The 21,533-nt window shown below is 35.0% G+C and overlaps 1 protein-coding gene across 2 annotated transcripts in view; it reads left to right on the top strand.

The window, feature by feature from the left end:
• The window catches only part of LOC120624607 (ras-related protein Rap-2b), a 65,866-nt gene extending 45,568 nt beyond the window's left edge, over window positions 1-20,298 (top strand). For both annotated transcript variants that reach the window (XM_039891251.1, XM_039891252.1), the window contains 2 exons: window positions 95-530; window positions 19,768-20,298. In XM_039891251.1, coding sequence (XP_039747185.1) covers window positions 95-530; window positions 19,768-20,091 — 760 coding nt within the window. In that variant the 3' untranslated portion in view covers window positions 20,092-20,298. The remainder of the gene's footprint in view (window positions 1-94; window positions 531-19,767) is intronic.
• Window positions 20,299-21,533: the final 1,235 nt, after the last annotated feature.

The following is a 21,533-nucleotide window of genomic DNA, read 5'->3' as shown; positions in this document are numbered from 1 at the left end:
AATTTTGAATTAAAAAGTCTGTCAAATTCTCTTAGTATTAATAAAATAAAATCAAATGCAAAAATCGAAACTAAAATTGCTTCTTTGTTTACAGAACCGAGAGAGTCGACCACCCAGTCACATCAAGCAGTGGAAACCTCACCAACAATGCAGTGCGGCACAAAATAGTTGTCCTGGGCGCAGCAAAAGTTGGCAAATCCTCGCTCATATCACAGTTCTTATACGGAACTTTCTCAACTAAATACAAGAGAACTATCGAAGAGATGCACCACGGTGACTTTAACGTAGCCGGTGTGAGGTTAACATTGGACATATTGGATACTTCCGGGGCATATGAGTTTCCAGCGATGCGAACACTGTCCATGCAGTCCGCGGACGCTTTTATACTAGTCTATGATATCACGGATGCTGACAGCTTCGCTGAGGTCCGGGCGCTGAGGGACCAAATTCACGAGACAAAAGAGAGTACGGCTGTTCCCATAGTGGTTGTTGGCAACAAAGTGGATTTAGCAGAATCTGGAGAAAGACAGGTTAGTATTTACACATAATCTTTATCTATAATATACTTACACGAAAGGCTGAAATGAGTTTTTCAAATTTGTCAAAATCCCAACTTTAATCAAATAGGGGATGAATTTTGAATGTCCGTCATTTTTCACTTGTTAAAAATTATAATTTGGGTGGACAATTAAAATACATTCTCGATATAAAAAAATATCCGTCAATGAGTTTAAATTGGGGATTAAAGTTTATTACTGGGAAATACCAGTGCGAAATTTGATTTTTTTTTGCAATTTATTGCCTGATCTTGAGGATTAGGCATGGGTTATTATATATCGCTACGATCCTTAGGTACAAAACTCTGTGATTTAGGGTCTTGGTATATTGGGGAAATAGCGAAAAAAGTTTATACGGGCAAATATCAGAAGTCGTCCAGGGAACCACTAGGAAATTAATATTTTACTAGCTTTAACATATTTTTTTATCACTAACATGTGATAATAATCGTATGTAATAATTTCTATCGCATGAGATATTTAAAAAAATTATCTATGAGCATTGTGGAAGGTCTTACTTTTTATCCTTCTATCTCAGGATAAGAGTATTTCGACCAGAAAAAGGGACAAGCTGAGGCTCATAATACTATTTATGTAAAAAGAGAACTTCTTCGTAGGAATCAAATGGTAAAAACATTGGCTAAGTACTCAGTAACAGGTACTTTTTGTAATATAAAAAGAAATCCCTTCAAATAATCGACTACCAAAGTTTTTATTAAATCAAGAAAAAAATATTAAAAGTTCAAGCGACTACAATTATTGCTCTCAGACTCACCTAAAGATTTGAATCGTTAAAGTCAAATGTTTATTTATTAAAATAGGTCCGGCCCATAGATGCCAATTTTGAAGCGTACACAACATAAAAAATGTGCACCTACATGGTAGTAAGAAGATGTCGATACTACATTCAGAAATTTAAAACGAAAGCTATTAGGGTTCCAACCGAGGCTTAGTCTATGAGCCTATGAAAAAGCTCACAACAAATTGAGCCGGTTGTTCTTTTTTTAATCACCATCTCTCATTGTTATTTAAAAGTATTTAAAAATTGGTTAAAACAATGACTCATACCCCACCCATGATAACCGGGACCGATGGACCAACGATAAGCCATGATACCGCCAATTTTCTAACTCCAGGCTGGTACTGAAAATTCTTTAATAAAAAAAACACAATACCTCAATTTTGGCCCTACCCAGGATTCGAACCTCGTAGGTTACTGTAGTTAAATATTCTAACCATTACACAAACGAGATAGTCTCATCATTAACGTAATCATATATCTACCGTAATCCTACTCAAACATAACATAGACACCTAATATGTATAGGTACGTCACGGTATTTCTTCCACAGAAAAGACCGCAATGTGTTATGTTCATTACTCTGACACCCAAAGGTGCCTTGAGCGAAATTGAGACGCATGTAGCAAATGACAAGTTATACACGGTTTTTACATTAAACGATAAGCCTCTAGCGACACGTCGCTGAAAGGTCCACATAAAATACAGCTGTAACCAGAAATATAACATACTGTGTTACACGCAACGTTAGCTTATAGAAAAGTCCTATTTTAGTATAGGACTACGTAATCGAAAAAAGATCTCCGGTGTAAATTATTGCTCTAACCAGGTTGCTCTTCTTATAATTTTATATGACAATGTAAGATGGTGATAACAAAAAAAAACCCCGGCTAAGTTTGTTGTGGGCTTCTTCTCACTGCCGTGTACACATTTCTCATCTAATGTACGCATCATAAAGGCCATCTATGGGCCTACTTGAATAAAGATATTTTTGACTTTGACTTTGACTTTTATGTGGCAAGCAGTGGTGGACTGGTGTATTATCTATACTAATATTACAAACGGGAATATTTTTTTCTTTCTGGAGTGATTTGAACCATTTCTTTACTACAAATAACTATGCTCACTTTTAGTTAAGAATCAGGACCTTTATAAGCTATACTTTATTTTCAACAAAATTGGAGATCCTTAAGAAAATGGTAATAATGTAACCCAAAGGAACAAAATTTTGCCTATGAAATTAATTACTAAAAACTATTGGTGATACTTACAAATTATGTACTTCATAATTATTAAAGTTCTCATTATTACCTACGAAAAAGTACGCTAGAGTTAGTATCTACCTATCATAGTCAAGTCACAATAGCGGTTTTTGTGTTCTAAAATTTATCCTGATCGCCGGTAGAAACAAAAGTTCAAATAAATAGTTTAATCAACACCGGCATCTCTGAAGCAGTAAGATACTTTTTAATTCATTCCAATCGTACTTTTGATATAAAAGTTATAGCGAGTTTAAAAAAATTTAAGGACTAAATCTAAATAAAACATTTTTTTAGCTACATTTAATTGAAATATTTCTAAATTACACCTGATTTATTTTCACTAACTCACTTAAAAATTAATAATATTTTAGTATCTTCTCTCTTAATCTAACGGTTACTATCTGTTTTTAGTAATGACACATCTCTTAAATAAACTACAGGATGCTTTAAAAATAAAAAAATCGCGGACAAAGTCGCGGGCTTTGAACTATTTCTGGCAGAGCGTCAGTTTTAAGCACGCCAATAACACACAATCCAAAAAACGGTAGGTAACATTCAATTACAATTAAACCTGAAATTGACAACAAAAACAGAACAATTCTGTCAGGTCACAATTGGATGTTTGACTGCAATCTCACCTTGCCGTAAGTGATGATGCACACTAATGAGATTAAATGTCAGAATTTTTACAAAAGGTTAGAAAAGGTTAGAAAAAATAAAAATAATCACAATATTCTTAATTCTGTTAACCTTAGATTACTATCAAATCATTACTGTAGGAACTTATCGGAGACATTATACGAAAAACAAAATTGCTATCTTAAGCGTGGGTCGTGATCCCTCAGGTTAACCTCTGATCCCCGATCGAACTTAAAGCATGTCACGTCCTCGGAGTCAACTTTTAAATTGAAATCTTTGTTCGAAAGCTTAGCTGAAATTCAGCGGAGGAATTTTAAATCGGTTAGGTAGCCGAAAGCTAAAGACCATGTATTTTTAAAATACTGCTAAAACTGTTTCTCAAGTTTCTGGAGTTAAATCGTTCCAGTTTTTTTGTATCCCGGAGGTTTCTTGGTTGAGGAATATCCTAACAACGTCACTTCGCTTTAATTTTTAAAACTCTAAAGATTGTTAAGCTGTAAAATGATGTTAAAAAAGAGCAATCTGCTGAGTTCGTGGCCGAGATCTTCTCGTTAGAATCTGCCTTCCAAACCAGTGGTAGAGTAACAACAAATAGACTGACTTGACGTTTAAAAAGTTCTTTTGACCTAGATCTCCTTAAAATAAATAAATTTTGAATATTGAATTTTGGATAGAAGCAGGTGTTACTTTGCGGAAATTTACTCCGCGAACAGCAGGAGAATCTGTATGGTGTATTTGACAATGAATAATTGTCTTAACAATTATTGATTGTAAAGTCTACATCTCCTGAGGATGCTCCGGTTTCGGAGCGAAACGTGCGTAATGTACCCTACATTGCCGAGGATCTGTTTGGTGTGGAGTATACGGATTGAAGTAATTATAAATTACACCATACAGATTCTCCTGCTGTTCGCGGAGTATAGGAAATTAAGCTTAATTTTCATAATATTTAATTTTGATAAGCGAGATACGGATTTAAAAAAAAAAAAAGATTATTTATTTGTTGACCATTTTGAGCAATATTATATATATTATGTAAGTTGGCATAATGTGAAAGTTTTAATTAATTTTATTCGTAAGTGTGTTTAATTTTTTTCTTTTATTTTTTATCGTTCTTTCTAGACCAAACCAAACCTTGTAAATGATTATCAAAAGAGTTTATTACCATGGTACCATCATAATGCAAAATAGCAAAATGTTCAATATAGGGGGATAAATCAAAAGAAAAATGAAAGAGTTTAGACTAAATCCCGCATGAGGCTGTTACATCTAGAATCCTGGGTGTACACCTTGCTATTAATTTTAATAAACGAGTTGCATTCGTTGCAAGCGTCATTAATACAAGTAAGTTAGCAATTATGAACAAATTCTTCTTTGGTTGCGGTATGTTTCTTAATTCATATCACATTATAATCCATAGAGGAAATTGATTTCATTCTCTCACAAGATATAAAAATGACGCAAATGAATCAATGAATCTCACAAGATAGAAAAGAGCAACTGCTGAGTTTCTTGCCGGCTTCTCCTCGGTAGAATCTGCCTTCCGAACCGAGTACACACAGACAGACTTGACGTTTCAAAAGTGCTTATATTAGGCCTACTTGAAATAAATAAATTTTGAATTACAATATTACAACCCCGCTAACTTTTAAGAAACTTATAATTTACTCTACCTCTAAATAACAGGTCTTGTAATATGATATTATCAAGTTAAAATAAGAATGAGTTAGAATAAGAATATAAATAAATAAAATAAATAAATAAAAGTGTATGGGACGACAACCTTCTGTTTTAATATTGTGTAGTGAACATTATGATGCTTTGTTAATAATACCAATTTGTCAGATAATATTCTGAGTTCGTTGATGACGGAGTATTACGCCTATAGTTAATAATAAAACCAATCTAATCCCAATTCTTTTAGATGACAGATTGAACGTAGCAGTGCTATCTTTTTCTACAGGCAAGGAAGGGTAGGAAAAGTTCAATTAGCTACAAAAATTAAAGATTAGGTCGATTTTGGATTACAGGCGTTAATAAATACATATCCTAATATAAAAGTAAACTTAAGGACTTACCTCACATCGCTTTTTTGTACTCCTTAATTTTGTCCCCTTCAAAATGGAAACGACAAGTAACATACTACCTAACTCAAGACTCCTTTATTAAGTTTTAATGAAACCACAAAAAAATATTTCGTATTCTTTCTTCTAACAAAAAACAACAAAATGAAGTATGAAAATATTCTTAGAAAACATTCTAAAGAATGCAATCATTACAAGCCTGCAGGGCAAAGTTTGTCTCTGGTATTATAAAGAAGTACCTGCGCGACCGAGCTTCAAGTTCTTTATTTCTTTCTTTTTTTGCCTAGATGTAAAGCCAGAATTAGAAGAAAATCTACTGATTGCTGAGTTCCATATTTATATGAACAATTGCTACGAGTATATTTCGTGTATAAGCAACATAGATGTGGAAGTTTTGTTTGTTTTTTATTCCATTACAAGTTGACTGCACTGGCCCCTTGACTGCAATCACAATTGCTGATAAGTGATTATGCAGTCTAAGATGGTATAGATGGTGAGCTATATATCATCAGCTTGGGTATATGTGTATATTCAGAAAAATTGAAATACTTCAATACATTTATGTATCTCTATTGCTCGAAGTTAATAGATAATGACAAACTAACCAAAGTATAAGAAGAGAAGAGACACCGAGCAGTATGGCATCATATAATATATAGTAGATACTTTTTTTATCTACTCTGTGAAAAAATAAATCCAATTAATTTCACGAGGCAACTTTTCACGAGACACCACGAGGCAAATAAAAAAATCGATTTAAATGCCAATAAAATATAAATTACGATGGCGTGTTCCAATACATATGTGATAAAAAAAAATGGTTGGCTTATCCCGGTGATATTTGAAATGTTGCAACTAGTTCCGTGAATAAATTAAATTTCCGGCTTTACGTTTTGACCAAAATATAGCTTTAGCTTAAGGTCACATTTACGACTTTTCTTTGTTATAAGTTTTGTAGAGAAATTCCCCTTTATAAATTCCAGATTTTTTTGATTACTTCGATAACTTAAAATGACATTTTATTAAAAATATTTTAGTAGCTGAAATTTTTTTAAACAACTCTACAAGAAAATATAAATTGAGGTCGTTAAAAATTAAAAAATATAACTTACACAGTACATTTTCTCCTGTACTTTGTGGAGATCATGGAATTTCGCAAAGTAACGCCTGCTTCTATCCAATAAAACATAATGCTCAAATGTGCTTATTTTAGGGATACCAGAAATAAATGTATTTTGATAAACTTTTTGTCGAGCTACATGTCGCTTATATTAGCTACTCTAGTCGTCGAGGCGTCCAAGTATCGTAGACATACCGGATGTAACTATTTCCCGTCGCCGTACCCGACAACTTTAGAACACAGAATATGTTGACGTACCTACCAGATACACCATGGCGCATCGTTTAATTTCCGTCGTTACAATGTGTGTTTGAACAAATAAATGTCAGGTTAAAACGACTATAGTAGCTCGCTCGAATTTAAACTTAGTTTTGTAACGACCTTTTAAGCTTATTAGTTTTATTTATTTTCGGTATCTGATTGTTATTTGTCGCGTTTCACGACGAGACCCTACGACCATGGAGTCCATGTCACAAGTGCTACACAAGGTTCACGAAATACACTGTGTTTGATTGTCTCACCTAGTTGCAAACGATTTGCCTTGCTGCTTAGTTAATAAAATTAAATTTCAGGTTACAGATATACGTTCTATTGTAACATTTTTAATCAAGATTTGACTATTATTGAAAGGTTTTATAGTTAATATTACAGTAGGTAGGTAGGTGATAAGTTTCTGTTTTCGAGGTAGACAGACGACATCGAATGAGTCATTTGGAGCCGTTGAAACCAAGCGATCTATTACCGTGGATTTTGGAACTCCCTAGAAAAGACTTATGTCCAGCAGTGAACGTCAATCAGTTCAAGATGATGATGATGATGATGATGATTCTTACGGTTGGTGATCCATTGGCAATGTATTAACCCAATTACCATAACATTAGATTCTTATTATGTTATCCATATATTATGGAGGGCCGATTGGCGCAGTGGGCAGCAAACCTGATTTCTGAATCCAAGGCCGTGAATTCGATTCCCACAACTGGAAAATGTTTGCGTGATGAACATGAATGTTTTTCAATGTCTGGGTGTTTATATGCATATTATAAGTATTTATGTATTTTATTCATAAAATTATTCATCAGTTATCTAAGTACCCATTTATTAATGTATTTATTTTATTATACAAATGTAAAATACAAATATCAGTTAGGGAATTAAGTTGTTTTGATATAGACGAAATTGATCTAAGCAGCAATTTTGATATAGAAAAACCGAAACCGTCAGCTTTCAAAGTAAAATTCTTTGAAAATGTTAAACAACTTTGTTTTCAAGGGTATGCCCGTAAGCCTGTGAAACCGTTTGACCCCTATATTTTATGCATGTGTGCCCCTCATCGGTTTTTATAACTTCTTAGAACTTTTACGCCTCAGATGCCTCAAATATTATTGACTAGTCGTCACACCACTCGGTTTGTCTGTTAAAAAAATAAACCCTTCTTTCTATAAAAGAGTTTAATTCTTCAATACTTTAATCGTTTTTAACAGTTTTAGAAGGTCCACAGTTTAATAAAATTGGTAAGATGATTATTGAAGTAACTAATTAGGTTTCGTATTGAAAAGTTATAGGGCTAGTCGTTAAAACAAACAGATAACCGACGGAGTAAAATGATTGAATACAGTAAACTTCGAGTTATTTATGTTTAGGTCGTTCGGCTTTTCTCGGTACGTAGCGGGAAAACATTCAAGGAATTTCCAGGACGGTTAAAATTTAAAATTTCGAGTATAATATTTACATCCTTATTCTTAATTTCAAGCTTCCGTTTTTGTTTGTTTTTCCTTCTATTACGCCCGCAACCAATGAACTAGATCATTGGCACATCGTTAGTTCAAAACTCAGAGAGTAAACTCATCAAAAGGCAGAGCTCAAAGGCTTCTTTTTATCCAATAAAACGTAAGGTGTTTTAGGTACACTATATAGGATAAAGTATATTTTGGTTACTATGGGCCTCTTAAGAAGGCTCAGAGTCACTCAGCGGGCGATGATGAGCTATGCTAGGAGTATCCCTACGTGATCAAATCAGAAATGAGGAGATCCTTAGAAGATCTAGAGTGACCGACATAGCTAAGAGAACCGATGAACGTTGGGGTCTTAAGGTGCTGGAATGGCGGCCCCGTACCGGTAAACGCAGCGTAGTTCGGCCCCCAACGAGTTGAACAAATGACATCAGGGGAGTCGCTGGGCGCCGCTGGATGCAAGCGGCCCAGAACCGTGAATTGTTGAACTCCCTAAATACCTATGTCCAGAAGTGGACGTCAATTGGTTGAATTGATGATAATGATGATATTTTTATTCTTTTTTGAAACACACTTAACAAGACGGCTCGAAATAATTTGTGATTAGCAAATCTAAACTAATAACTATAAAAGTTTCGGCCGGAACAGTAATTAGCTGTTAAAACACTTTAAAATAACTGGGATTCCCTTAATCCTTCTAATATGACTCCGTGATTCAAGAACCTACTATATTTCAATGCTGGACAGCAATATTCTGTTATGTTTATACTATCTATATAAAATGTCCTGTCTCATGACCATCTGTTTTTACAGACTACGATAGTATTCAAGTCTCTCTACATTGAAGTCTCATTGAATTTCATAAGATGGAAATAACGACGCGGTAGAGACTAAACATAACTAACTACTCATACAGTAGGTACTACTACAACTTGTTATATTTAGTCTCTATGAAAACTCAGAGACAAAGATAGGTTTAGGCGACAGTAACGTTGAGCGTGGCCATGTCTCGAAGGCGTTGCTTAAACCAAAACAAAGCGTACATACCTAAGCGTATCATTTCATTTCCGTGAGGTTAGTTCCGATTTTAATATAGGTGGCGGAACTAAAAAAGATTAAGTACGCGTGACTTTTATTCTCTCGATTTATATCTGACTACGATACGAAATGCGAATTAATATCCTTGCGATTTGTGTCAGTTATAGAGCGTCATATTTCATACTACCTCCCCAAAATATTCGTGTGAATTTAACTTCGTATCAAACCACTGATTTATTTACGGCACGAATTTTAATTTGCCACTGAATGGATATGGTACGTGTTACAGAATTACGATGAAAATGCGTGTTTTTTTTGTATTGTGGGCTAGCTCTACACACGATGAACTTGTAAGTTTACGCAACGATTTTAATCGTATTCATAAAGTAAATATTGACAGCTGTTTATTCAAGGAAGACCAAATTGTAGGTCAAAGTCTGTCATAAAACTGTGTTGCGATAAATTCATCTGACATAGTTGTAATAATGATATCATCATCATCATCATCAACCATCCATTGCCTTTGACGGCCGATTAGCGCAGTGGGCATGTACCTACCCTAATTTCTGAGTCATAGTACGTGGGTTCGAATCCCACAACTGGAAAATGTTTGTGTGATGAATATGAATGTTTTTCAGTGTCTGGGTGTTTATCTGTAGGTACCTATATTATAAGTATCTATGTATATTAGTCATAAAAAATATTTATTAGTCATTTTAGTATCCAAAACACAAGCTTCGCTTACTTTGGGGCTAGAAAGCGATGCGTGTATTGTCGTAGTATATTTATTACCGGTCCACTACAGGGCACGGGTCTCCGCCCAGAATTAGAAGAGTTTAGGCCGTCTTCCAGCAATCTGGCCAAGTGCAGAGTGTTGGACTTCACACATCTTTGAGAATATTATTCATTATTCGTAAATATCTATAAACTTGTTCAAGTCAAAGGTGCGTGCCGGGTTTCGAAATCCTACCCATAAAAAGGCTTCTTCTGTTCCTTGGCCGTTTCAGCACTTCGTTGGTCTGAAATCGTCCTTTGTACGTATACCTATTAGGCCATTACCGCTTCTTTCTTGGCATAAAAAATGACAAACCATGTAAAATAGCAAACTTAGGCCCCTGGTAAATTAAATGGCTTTAAAAACTTTAATGAAACTCACGCAAGATAATTAAAAACTTTTTACTTTGGTGATGAAACTTCAATAATATTCTAGGTTCTCTACATTGAATTCCTGGCACAAGGTGGAAAAACCGTCACTAGAGTCACTATATTTTGTGTCTACGAATACATAACAAAGCTTGCTGCGTCGGTGACTTCGAACGTGACCATATTCCGACGCCGTAGCTTAAAGCAAAACAAAGCGTACGTGGCTTGGCGTATCATTTCCTTCTCCGTGAGGTTTGTTTTCACTTCAATATTGAAACGCATACTGACGCAACCTTAATTGAAATAATAGAGAAGGTAAATAAAGTGGAAGTGGTAAGTTAGTAGTAGGTAGTTCATTATGTTGATGTTTGCATCTCTTTATTGGTAGAAAAGCGATGAGATAAGAACTTCAGCCTCCCTTTCGAGGCAAACGATTTTGATCCTGGGATAGCACCTCTAACTGTTCAGATTCATATAAGACTTGTTTTTAAGTAAAGGAAACATTGTGAGGAGACCTGCAAACCAAAGATCTTCATAGTATTCTAAAACGCATGTGAAGTCCAAAAATAGGACTACTAAACCATCTCATTCTATGAGGAGAACCTTGCCCTGTATTGTGCCAGTAATGGTTTCATAAGGATGATGACATTCGTTAATCGATAGCCCATAACAGGCCTGTTCTAAGGGGGAGGTTAGCTCATAATCATCTCACTGGGCAGAAGGGTTGGTGATCGCAGTAGATGGTAGAAGTTCTCCCGTGAGCTTAAGGGATTATCTCTTAAGCCCGTTCTCCGCTATAGTCCCTTAGTAGCCTCTTTCGACCGGTGGGGCGGGATGGTGACAACTGTATTGTCATCTGGCGTCACCACACGGATGATATTTGTTATTTTATTAAAAAAATTACTCTGACTTGCAATATAGCGTTCATTATGGGATAAATTTAATATTAAGTTGTGAAAAAAATTGTAATTTGCCATCTAGTGATGGATTAAAATTTGTCACAGATTCTACAAGTCAAGCCCATACTATATTATTTATATAGTATTTGATACCTATATTGAGGGAGTTGTGAAAAAATATGTAATCCAGCATTTTGCAGCGGCGGCCATCTTGGTCCGATTTCATCAACCGTGGCTAAGAACATTCCCGATTAATTTCATCTTTCGATAAAAAAAAACAAATTATAAAACGGGTAATCCTTTCGGGAAATATAATGCCACAGCAGATACACACACATACAGGCACGTCGAAATTATAACTCCCCATCGTTTTTGCGTTGGGGGTTAAAAGTTACTGAGAATAATACCGTCAAATACGAAATTCAATCGAGTAAACTCGAACACCTCACTCGCTCATCCAGGCGAATAAGCATTAAAATATAATCCTCGTTCAAAGTAAACAAATATGACTTCCCCGATTAAATTTAATATATTTTCAAGTTTCAAATATTGTCACTTGCTTGCCTCTATCGCGATATTGGCGTCGGAAAACTCAATATTGTACAAAGAAGCATTCTTGTAGCTTTATATCTTCTGATCTTAAAGCGCCACAAAGGGTAGCGATGGATTAATGCAGTTATGTGCACGTGAGGAGATGTGACGGCTTAAAACAGCGAGGATAAAAGCCTATAAAGAGTTTTGCACACATCACATGCGTTTGCACACATCGCAAAGATTTAATATCACGAATCAATTTAAAAACATTTTTAGTTTGCGAATATAATTATCGCCATTATCGCACTACCGTGCACGCAATTTTTCATGTAATTTACTCATAAAAAGCATGTTGGGCCAATTTGGATAAAGAAATATTTGACTCTGACCGTTCCTTTAATATCTTTTCGTTATACTGAATTACCAGAAGATATCACCGGCGCACCGCGTTCTCACACTCAGTATAGGTTGAACCGTATTGTTAATTATTTTCCATGTTTGTTTTCCTGGTATAAAAAGTAGCCTGTGTTAGGTAATCTCTTTCTTTGCCAAAAATCAAGTTGATTGGTTGCTTCGTCAGGATGTGAAGGCAGGACAAACAAACAAACACACTTTCGCATTTATGATATTATATTTTCTAAATTGATTTTTTTTTTTTTAAATTAATAATAAACACTGTACAATAAACATTTTAAGACGAAAACAAGTTACGATCCAATATTCTCGTATCTTTTTTAACATCCATCATCCTAAATATTAATATGACAAAGTTTGTTTTTGTTTGTTTGTTTTTATTTGTTTGTTTAATTGTTATAAATATACGACACAATTTTGGTGAATTTTGCACGTAAAGGATTGTAAAGAAATACTAAAAACTTCAATATTTCTCCATCGAAGTAGTATTTATTGAATAACCTATATTTTTAGCTTCTATTGTATCGTACACAAGGGTTACCAGGGTTACCAGGCAAGGCCGTAGGTACAGCTAGTTTATTCAACAAGAACTCATATTATTTAAATAATTGATGTATTTGTTGGACGCATAAACAGCTTAACGCATTTAAACAAAGCATGTGCTGAATTAACACATAGTATGGTTTTAATCCTGCGAAAATACTTTAATCCAGCAGGAAAACAAATATCGAAATATCGATCACAGCCGGATTCTATCCATTTCGTTGTTTCGAAAATATAATATTTATAGTAATATATAACATACGTATTTAACTTACTACTTTAGTCTACTAAGTATATTGTAGCAAAACTAATACAAATAAAGAAAAAACAAAAGCAATATAAAATTTGTTTCCTGCAAATTTGACCGCATTTGTTTCAGTGTTAAAAAATATTTTACAAACTGTACCTCTCCTGAGCTAAACAGTATATGTACTCATGACAAGGTTGAAATCTGTCTAATTCAAAATTTTGTCAAGATCGATTAACGGTTAAGCATTGCTTGCCTAACACAAAGGTAACACACACCCATCCCCATTGGGCCAGCGTGGTGGATTACGGCCTAAGCCCTTTTCATTGTGGGAGGAGACTCGGGCCCTGTAGTGGGCCGGTATTGGGTTGATAAATCTCTCGGAGGTATCCTATGCCTCCAGGATTCATTCTTCCCGCGTACCAAATTTTGTTTAGAACATTGAAATGATGGATAGGTACATATATATGTCACTAACAAAAAAAAATTATACACTTTAGCATTTATAATGAAATACCCGAATTTACTTGTAAAGCTTTTTGTAACAGAGCTCGTCCGGGTACTAGTAGTAGCTAGTACTACCGCTTTACTTATTTGTGCCGCTAAATATTTGACGTACCAAGCAGATAGCCCGCCGGTTGGTAAATGGAAAGCCATTGCATATATAGAGAAACACGTTGCAAGGAGCACTTCCTTAAACCCGAGGCGTAAATGTTAAGTTTCTCTTTATACCGCAACACAGCAATGCTGATTAGCCGCAGAAATAAGCATAGAGTTATAGATTCTTCTTTGGAGAAGCTGTGCCATAAAACTCGTCTACTAATAGAAATCGATCGACATGTATATGAATATGTCATTATATTCTCAGATATTCTTATAATGATATATGTAGCGGAGACGTGGACACTGACAGCCAACCTAATCCACAAATTTCCGCGCCACGCGCTATGGAGCGAGCTATGTTGGGAGTCTCTCTTCGGGATAGAATCCACAACGACGAAATGCGTAGAAGAACCAAGGTCACCGACATAGCTCAAAGGATAAGCAAGTTGAAGTGGCAGTGGGCGGGCCAAGTCTGTCTTAGGACCGATGGCCGTTGGGGCAGACGTGTTGTGGAGACCGCGAATCGGTAAGCGCAGTGTGGGACGACCTCCAGCCCGCTGGACAGATGACCTTAAAAAGCTGGCTGGATGAGAAAGGCGGAAGACCGTGTGTGTTGGCGCGCTTTTGGAAAGGCCTATGTTCAGTGGACGCTTGTGGGCTTTTGTTGATGATAATGATGTATAAGAATAAATAAATATGATATTCAATGAATCAATCATTAGACTGAAACAAACAGTCTACTGCCGGACTAAAGACCTCTTCCAACGGGAGGGTTTACCCATAATCACCAAGCTGGGCAGACTGGGTTTGCTATCGCAGTAGATAGTAGAAGTAGCACAGAGGACGCTGCTGCCCGTTCTCAGTTATATTACCTTAGTCACCTCGTACGACACCCACGGGAAGAAGAGGGGTGGTGACAACAGCATTCTGATCTGCCGTCACCACACAGCACATGATATTAGTATGCATTAAATAAATAAATCGAAATATTTATGAAATGCTGAATGCATTACACGCATCAGTCGTTCCCGAGCATACTTATACGCGGTAATTCGTTTTTCAAATTGAAAACATAATATTACTATGTAAATTAATGCGTATGTATTAATATGCATACGATCCGCTTTAAATCATAATGAACAAATTGACTATGAAGTGTTTGTACGTTACAAAACCAATAAAAAATAAAAATAAAGTCCGACTTTTAATATAAGTACATTATTGTATAAGTCAAGCCCATGTTGCAAGTGGGCAATGACAAGTTGATAACCATATAGAGGGAGTTGTGAAAAAAATTGTAATATAAATAGTAAAAATCAATTTATGGCGGCGGCCATATTGGGTAAATATTCGTCAAACATAGCTAAGAACACTCCAAATAAAAGTTGTTCCTCCGTTCGGAAAATACGATTCAACAGACAGACACACACACACACACACACACAACACGCACATACACACAGATATGTCCAACTTATAACACCCCGTCGTCTTTGTTAAAAAGCGGCCCGATATTTTTGTTATCACCATTTCCCTTTATGATTATATTCCCTTGATTAAATTCCAGAAACCCGCTACTAAAGCCATTGTGACAACAGAACCTACGGTATTTTGTTAATAGCGTATTATAAAAGATAGACCTGCTCTTAACGGGTTCTAAAGGTCAAATGTCAGGGTTTTAATATAAAAAGTAGTTAATCTTTCCATTTTCAACAGATATTTTATTATAATGTCAGACAGTGACGTCTAAAAATACAGCTGTATTTACTTGGCACTAACTTAAAATTGTTGTAGAAAATATTTCTTTGTTGTATAGAAAGTTTTTTCGTCTTGGCAAAAAAAATATTCACGCTTTTTAGTGAAAGCAAGCAAGCAAAAAAGAAATTTGGCATCTGCTACAGATCGATGGCAGATGCCAAATTTCCTTCTTTGGAAAAAGAGTTTTTTTTTGTGTTTGTTTGAATGCGGTTATATCTGTAATTACCAATCAGATTAAAAAAATATTTTATGCATTCGATAGCCAAATGCTTGCGGAATGCGCAGGCGCAGGCTAAGAATTATAGCGGAATAAAGTCTTCATGGGAAACTTATCAGAAATATTACGCGCACGAAGTCACGACATCCGTAGTAGGTATCCGTAATACTTCGGATGGTAACAAACAGACAGGAAGTCAAGCTATTCATGCAAATTTATACAAGCGAAGGTACAAATAATCCCGTTATTTTGCATAGTTAGTAATTTTCAAAGAAAAACAAATATAAAACCCTTCAATTCCGACTTACCACTCGAGGCTTTTATTACCCACAAGTTATTGGTGTATTGTAATTTGTAAACCTTTTTTAGATTATGTGCTAAGAATAAAAAATTGAGAACGGAATAAGCTAGAATAATGTATTTTCAATACTAAAATCTGTGTACATATTTTTCACCTTTTTTGGAGCTTATGTTTTTGTTAAAGAAAATTATTTTTCACAAATTATTTTGGAAATAACAGGTCCCAACCATTTAGATAATATCAGAAAAATTATTGTAATCAGAGATTGCGCAGAGGAGAAGTTAGAAAATGTTAGATATCAGGAAGTCAGACGCATCCGCCGGCTGTTCGCTTTACTGCACTTTCTACATCCGCTTTAAGCATGTTAGTAGTATTTAAACCTGCTCCATACAGTCGGATACATACCTATGCGTATATTCTGCGTATAAAAGCTGAATTAAAATAAATTCATCTTAGTAAGAGGTGGCATGCAAGAGCCAGGTTTTGAAAGAGCCTCAAATGGTAGCATTTATCTGACATATTGATTTTCTTTCAAATCTGTTCAGGTATATAGTAGTTATGGAGAAAATAAAAACAATTTTGAAGAACAAATTTGGAAAACATAGCACTCTTTTTTGGACAGCCGTGTGAAAAGTAAACAACTTTATTTCCATCTAAATTCATTTCTTAATGTCGTTTACGCTACTACTAGAATTTCGCTTATTCTATTGGATTCCAAAGTGTTATTTTATGGGGGGTGTATTAGAATACGTGCATTTCTGTGTTCTTATTGCCGGTTCCAAATTTGCTGGAAGCTGCATAACTTGTCATTATAGTCGTTAAAGTCCACCACATTGGAGCAGCAGAACGGTTTCATAGCATAGACCCATCTCTGAGATCGGAGGCAAATGTCATCTAATGATGCAATGTAGGTACAAAATGTATTTAAAATGAATAAATAAACCAGTTGACAGTTACATTATCTGATGAACTGAGCGCTTGTTGCGGCCGATCCAAAGTTTTGATTAAAACTGACAGTTCGGTCTGATATTATTTACTATAAAATAAACTCATCTGCCACCCTAGCGTGGGCCAAGGTTCTTGAAATGTGTGGACAGCACACATTTCAAGCACAAAACAAAAAAACTATAACATCTAAATCTATAATGCTTATAATATTTTAGGTATTTAATCCTGGTACACGCTTAATGTAACTCACCCACGAAATGAAATGATATGAAAATTTCACTCAGATATAAACAACTTGGGTGAATTTCAGGATTACAGCGCAAAGCTGAATAAAATAAATTTATTCACTTCTTAAAGAAACATTTTAATTCATCATACAAATTAATGACTTTCTAAATAAGAGTCTACGAAATAAGCGGGTATAAATTATTCGCCTAGCATTGTTCATGCTAAGTAGAAACGAATTAAATTTGCCTACATATGTTGACTATGAAATTGCATCAACAGGTAGACTAAGCCGGGCAATCTGAATTGTTAGCTCTGAATAGTAAATACATTGAAGCTCAAATTAACCTCAGCCTATTAGTGCCCGATGTTCAGCACAGATCACTATCTATCATAGCTGAGAGGGAATTTTTTACAGCCTTAACTCGCAACTTACTATGTCGCTCTCGTGTGTGGCGGGTTTTGACGATAAACTACTTATAACGATACTACACGATAAACGTTACTGATAATATGGATGTAAACCGAAACATTAACATAATCGCTAAATATAGGCCGTATAAGAAGGCTCAATGTAATTACAAGGACAATGGAAATTGCAAGCGCAGAACAGAAACATAAGAACCCTATATTTCAGTGTTCATTTATTCATTTCAATGAAATGAGTACGAAAACGACCTTTTTATTTTATGTACCTACTGATTCCGTATCATTTGCGGTCTACTTCAGAATAAAGAAACCTTTATTTGTTACACCTTTCTATTGAAAGCTACGCTCGGAAATACGTTAAGAAAAATAAGGTCACCAATAAATAAATTAAACCTAACATAATTGACGATTGCAGTGAACCGCTGTTAATCCACAACATTTTCATTTAAACAAAAGGCGACTTAAACAAATTATCATGGCTTTCCATTAGCGTATCTGATGTTATAAAACCGTATCTGTGCTTATATTACTTACATTTTTGACATAAACTGATGCTTATATTTTCTCAGGAAGGTTCAAAACTTTGGATTTAATACTTGCCTAGCAATTTGACTCACTCTGGGAAGCTCTTTGGCAAGAACTTCTCTGACAAGACTCTCCAAGGAATTTTCTGGATATTATTAAACAAAAAAAGCTTAATTAGAGAGTACCAGACCGGAGTAAGGAAATTTGCGCAAGATTAAAAGCGCAAGGCAACAAAATAATTATTTTCATCAATACATATACATACTTATTCTTCAATAAAGATACATTCATCGATACAGTAAATAGTATATCTAATACTACTCAATGAATAACACAAAATTTGTTTACTTAATATAAAAATCTAGTATGTAAAATGTATGAAGTGGAAGCTCAAATAAATCTCTTAAGCTTCACTGCCCATATCTCTTTCCTCACAACTATTGTTGTTTTATCCCCTCTATATATCCATATGTTGAATGTACACACTTTTATACCTTTGATAACAATAAACTGGATTATGCTCCAGACTTTGCTGTGATCAAATTCCCGTATTTTTAAGTTAAGCGATCTTAATGAATAATGTAAAATAGATATTTACGTTGCGTTATTAATTACATTCCGCTTAAGTAGCATTATTAAATAAGAAGGTAGGTACTATTAATAATCTAGAACTGTTCAAACAATACCGCGTAAGCGGTTACAACAACCTGTAATATCTTTAAATTTAGTACATAACTGTGAGAACAAAACGGTTTTGTAAAAATTAAGTTAACTGGTATAGTAGGATACTCTGGAGTAACACATTTTTCAATCAAATATGTACGTCCTAAGGATTTTCGTGACCTTAGCAAGACCTTTATCAGTGGGCGAACCGTAATTGCTTGCACTTGCTCTTGAGGTTCTTACGCTAGTGAACGATTAGTTGAGACCTGAACAGTTTAGAGCATCGGCGCAATATTGCATGTTTTTCGTATTTTTTACAAGATATCCTTTGTTGAGTGTGCTGAGGAACTGTACATTTACATCTCCGTCACCATTTTACCCGAAAAAAAAACGTATCACTGTGAGCGGTGCCATGTCCTTAATTATCTAAGCAAGCTTGTCCAACCAACACCTCACCATTGCTTTCAATGAAACATAATAGTGCAACAGATTTTTTTAATAAATGACCAGTTGAAAGAGTTGGCCCACCTGGTGGTAAACAGAACACTTCGCAGGGCATGCAATAAAATCATCTTGCAACGTTCCGGCCTGTGTCCATAAATCTGAGTCGTAGGTGTTAAGCCTCAAGGATGGATCCAATAGTTTTTCCTTTAGTTAAAGAGGTGAGATGTGCAATAAAAGTCAACTGTCAAACCTTCATCTCTCCAAGTAGGTAACTTTGAAGAACTCCTGATAAATCAATGATTACTTGGAAGTCTAGATAAACTTAGGTGTACGTGCCGGTATTAAAGTTCTAGTTCGCAAAGATATTAACCGAGTACCACGTGCCAGGTGCCACGTCTTTAATTATACAGAACCGTAGTGGAATGTACCCGAACAATTATATTGCTTTTGAAAACATTTTGAAGGTCAAAGTTTTTACTGTCAAGATTTTATACAAGCTGAAAGCATTTCTCAATAATCATCATTATCTTCATCTTAACAATTGCTCTTTGCTGAGCATCTAAAATAAATTGAAAGTCTTAACCCTTCACGCGTTGAACGGCCCGCAAATGATTCTGATTCTAACATTTTATTTTGTTTCAGGTTGAGTTCCATACTACAGAATCGGTGGTGACCGTTGACTGGGAAAATGGATTTGTCGAGGCATCAGCGAAAGACAACATGAACGTGACACAAATATTCAAAGAGTTATTAGTGCAGGCTAAAGTCAAGTATAATCTGTCACCAGCACTGAGGAGGAGGCGTCGTCAGTCTCTGCCTACGGGCCCTCAAGGCCCTCCAGGGTCGGCTCCGAGCCCGTCTTCCTCCAACGCACCACACGTTCCGTCACCAGCCCAGCTCGCACATCTGCAACAAATAAGAGAAAGCCACGCCAACAGTAAGCGCAATTCTTGTGTTATCTCCTAAATCGTCCACCATACTTCCTTCGTACAATGTTTGGTGTAAAAATTGTCTTCCTTTTTAGTAATTTTACCTTTTTATATTAACCATTTTGTACAGACACGAAAAAGTTACATGAATTGATTATAAATATTGGGTTTACTAGTTAAAGAAATATATTTCCATCTTATTCTAAAACGGATCATCACGCAAAAATTATTCAAGAAATCAAGGTCAGCTACCCCGATTTATAAACCATTTAAGCGCATAATGAAGCTAATCGTACATAATGTATGGTAAAACGGAACGTCGTCATGAATCGCCATGTCGTAGGGAATGTTTATTTATATAATAATTATTAAGTAATTCAAGTTATGTATAATTTCGGTCATTACCCTTCAGTTTGTTGATGGGTTACTCCTTCAAATATTATATCCTGTTGTTTCGAGGTCGAGGTAGAACATCAGCCACACAATGATCGCAATGCTTTCTGATGATGCCTGATTCCAATATAGGCTAAAATCGCAACTCTAGGAAAGGAAGAGAATATCATAAATTTAACAGATAACAAATTTTGCGATTATCACAAGTTTTGTGAGCTTCGACATAAATCAGAAGTTATGCAAGGAGCTGTAGTCGTAAAATTTTCTATTATTATACAAATCTTTTTAATGTAATAATTATATAACGCCAATGCAATGTGCAATTAATTAAGGATAGATAATATGTCTTCAGAGTGAAAATGTTTAAAACAGGTGATAAAATGTAGAATGAAATGTATTGTGACTGGTTTGTTGTAAGGTTATTGTAGTAATTTCACTTGTGTATTAACTATAAGGATTAGTCGAAAACTCTACTAGGTATATGAAGTAATTATCACGCTACATTTGCTTGCTAATAACTTGATTTTGATTTGAATATAGTACATTGATATATTGCAAATGATTATACTAGAGAACGTATAATAATTTGCATCAGAAACCTGATGAGTTACAAATTTTAATAGCATAAAATCTGCCTGAACTTTAATTTCACAGAGTTATATACATTTCTTGAATCAAATTAATCAGTAAAACTTAAATTCTTGTAAAATATTTATAGTTTCTAGGTGACACAGCAGAAATAACAAATCAATTTTCCAAACTAGGTTTTAAACTACAATATTTGTAGTACTACACAGCACAGCATTCTTACACGTACAAAATAGTTTGTAAAGTAACTAAACTAAAATATTTCATTCAAGGACCATTACATCAGGAAATTTTGTCGGTTTTTGTATTAATACGTTTTTTAACACAATATATACCATCTTATTAAGCATAACACAGAGTTAGGTGAATTTGTCTCATTGAATCCACTCGATTATACTCGAGTATGTTTAACACTTTAAATTCACTTTCCTAACAGCTGCGCAGTTATTTGCAGCCTACAGGTGGAAACTCGTTACACAAAGAGTAAATTACTTACCT

Source organism: Pararge aegeria, chromosome 6 (genome assembly GCF_905163445.1).
Source record: "Pararge aegeria chromosome 6, ilParAegt1.1, whole genome shotgun sequence".
Classification (NCBI taxonomy): Eukaryota; Metazoa; Arthropoda; class Insecta; order Lepidoptera; family Nymphalidae; genus Pararge; species Pararge aegeria.
This window is presented reverse-complemented; position numbering and strand designations above follow the sequence as displayed.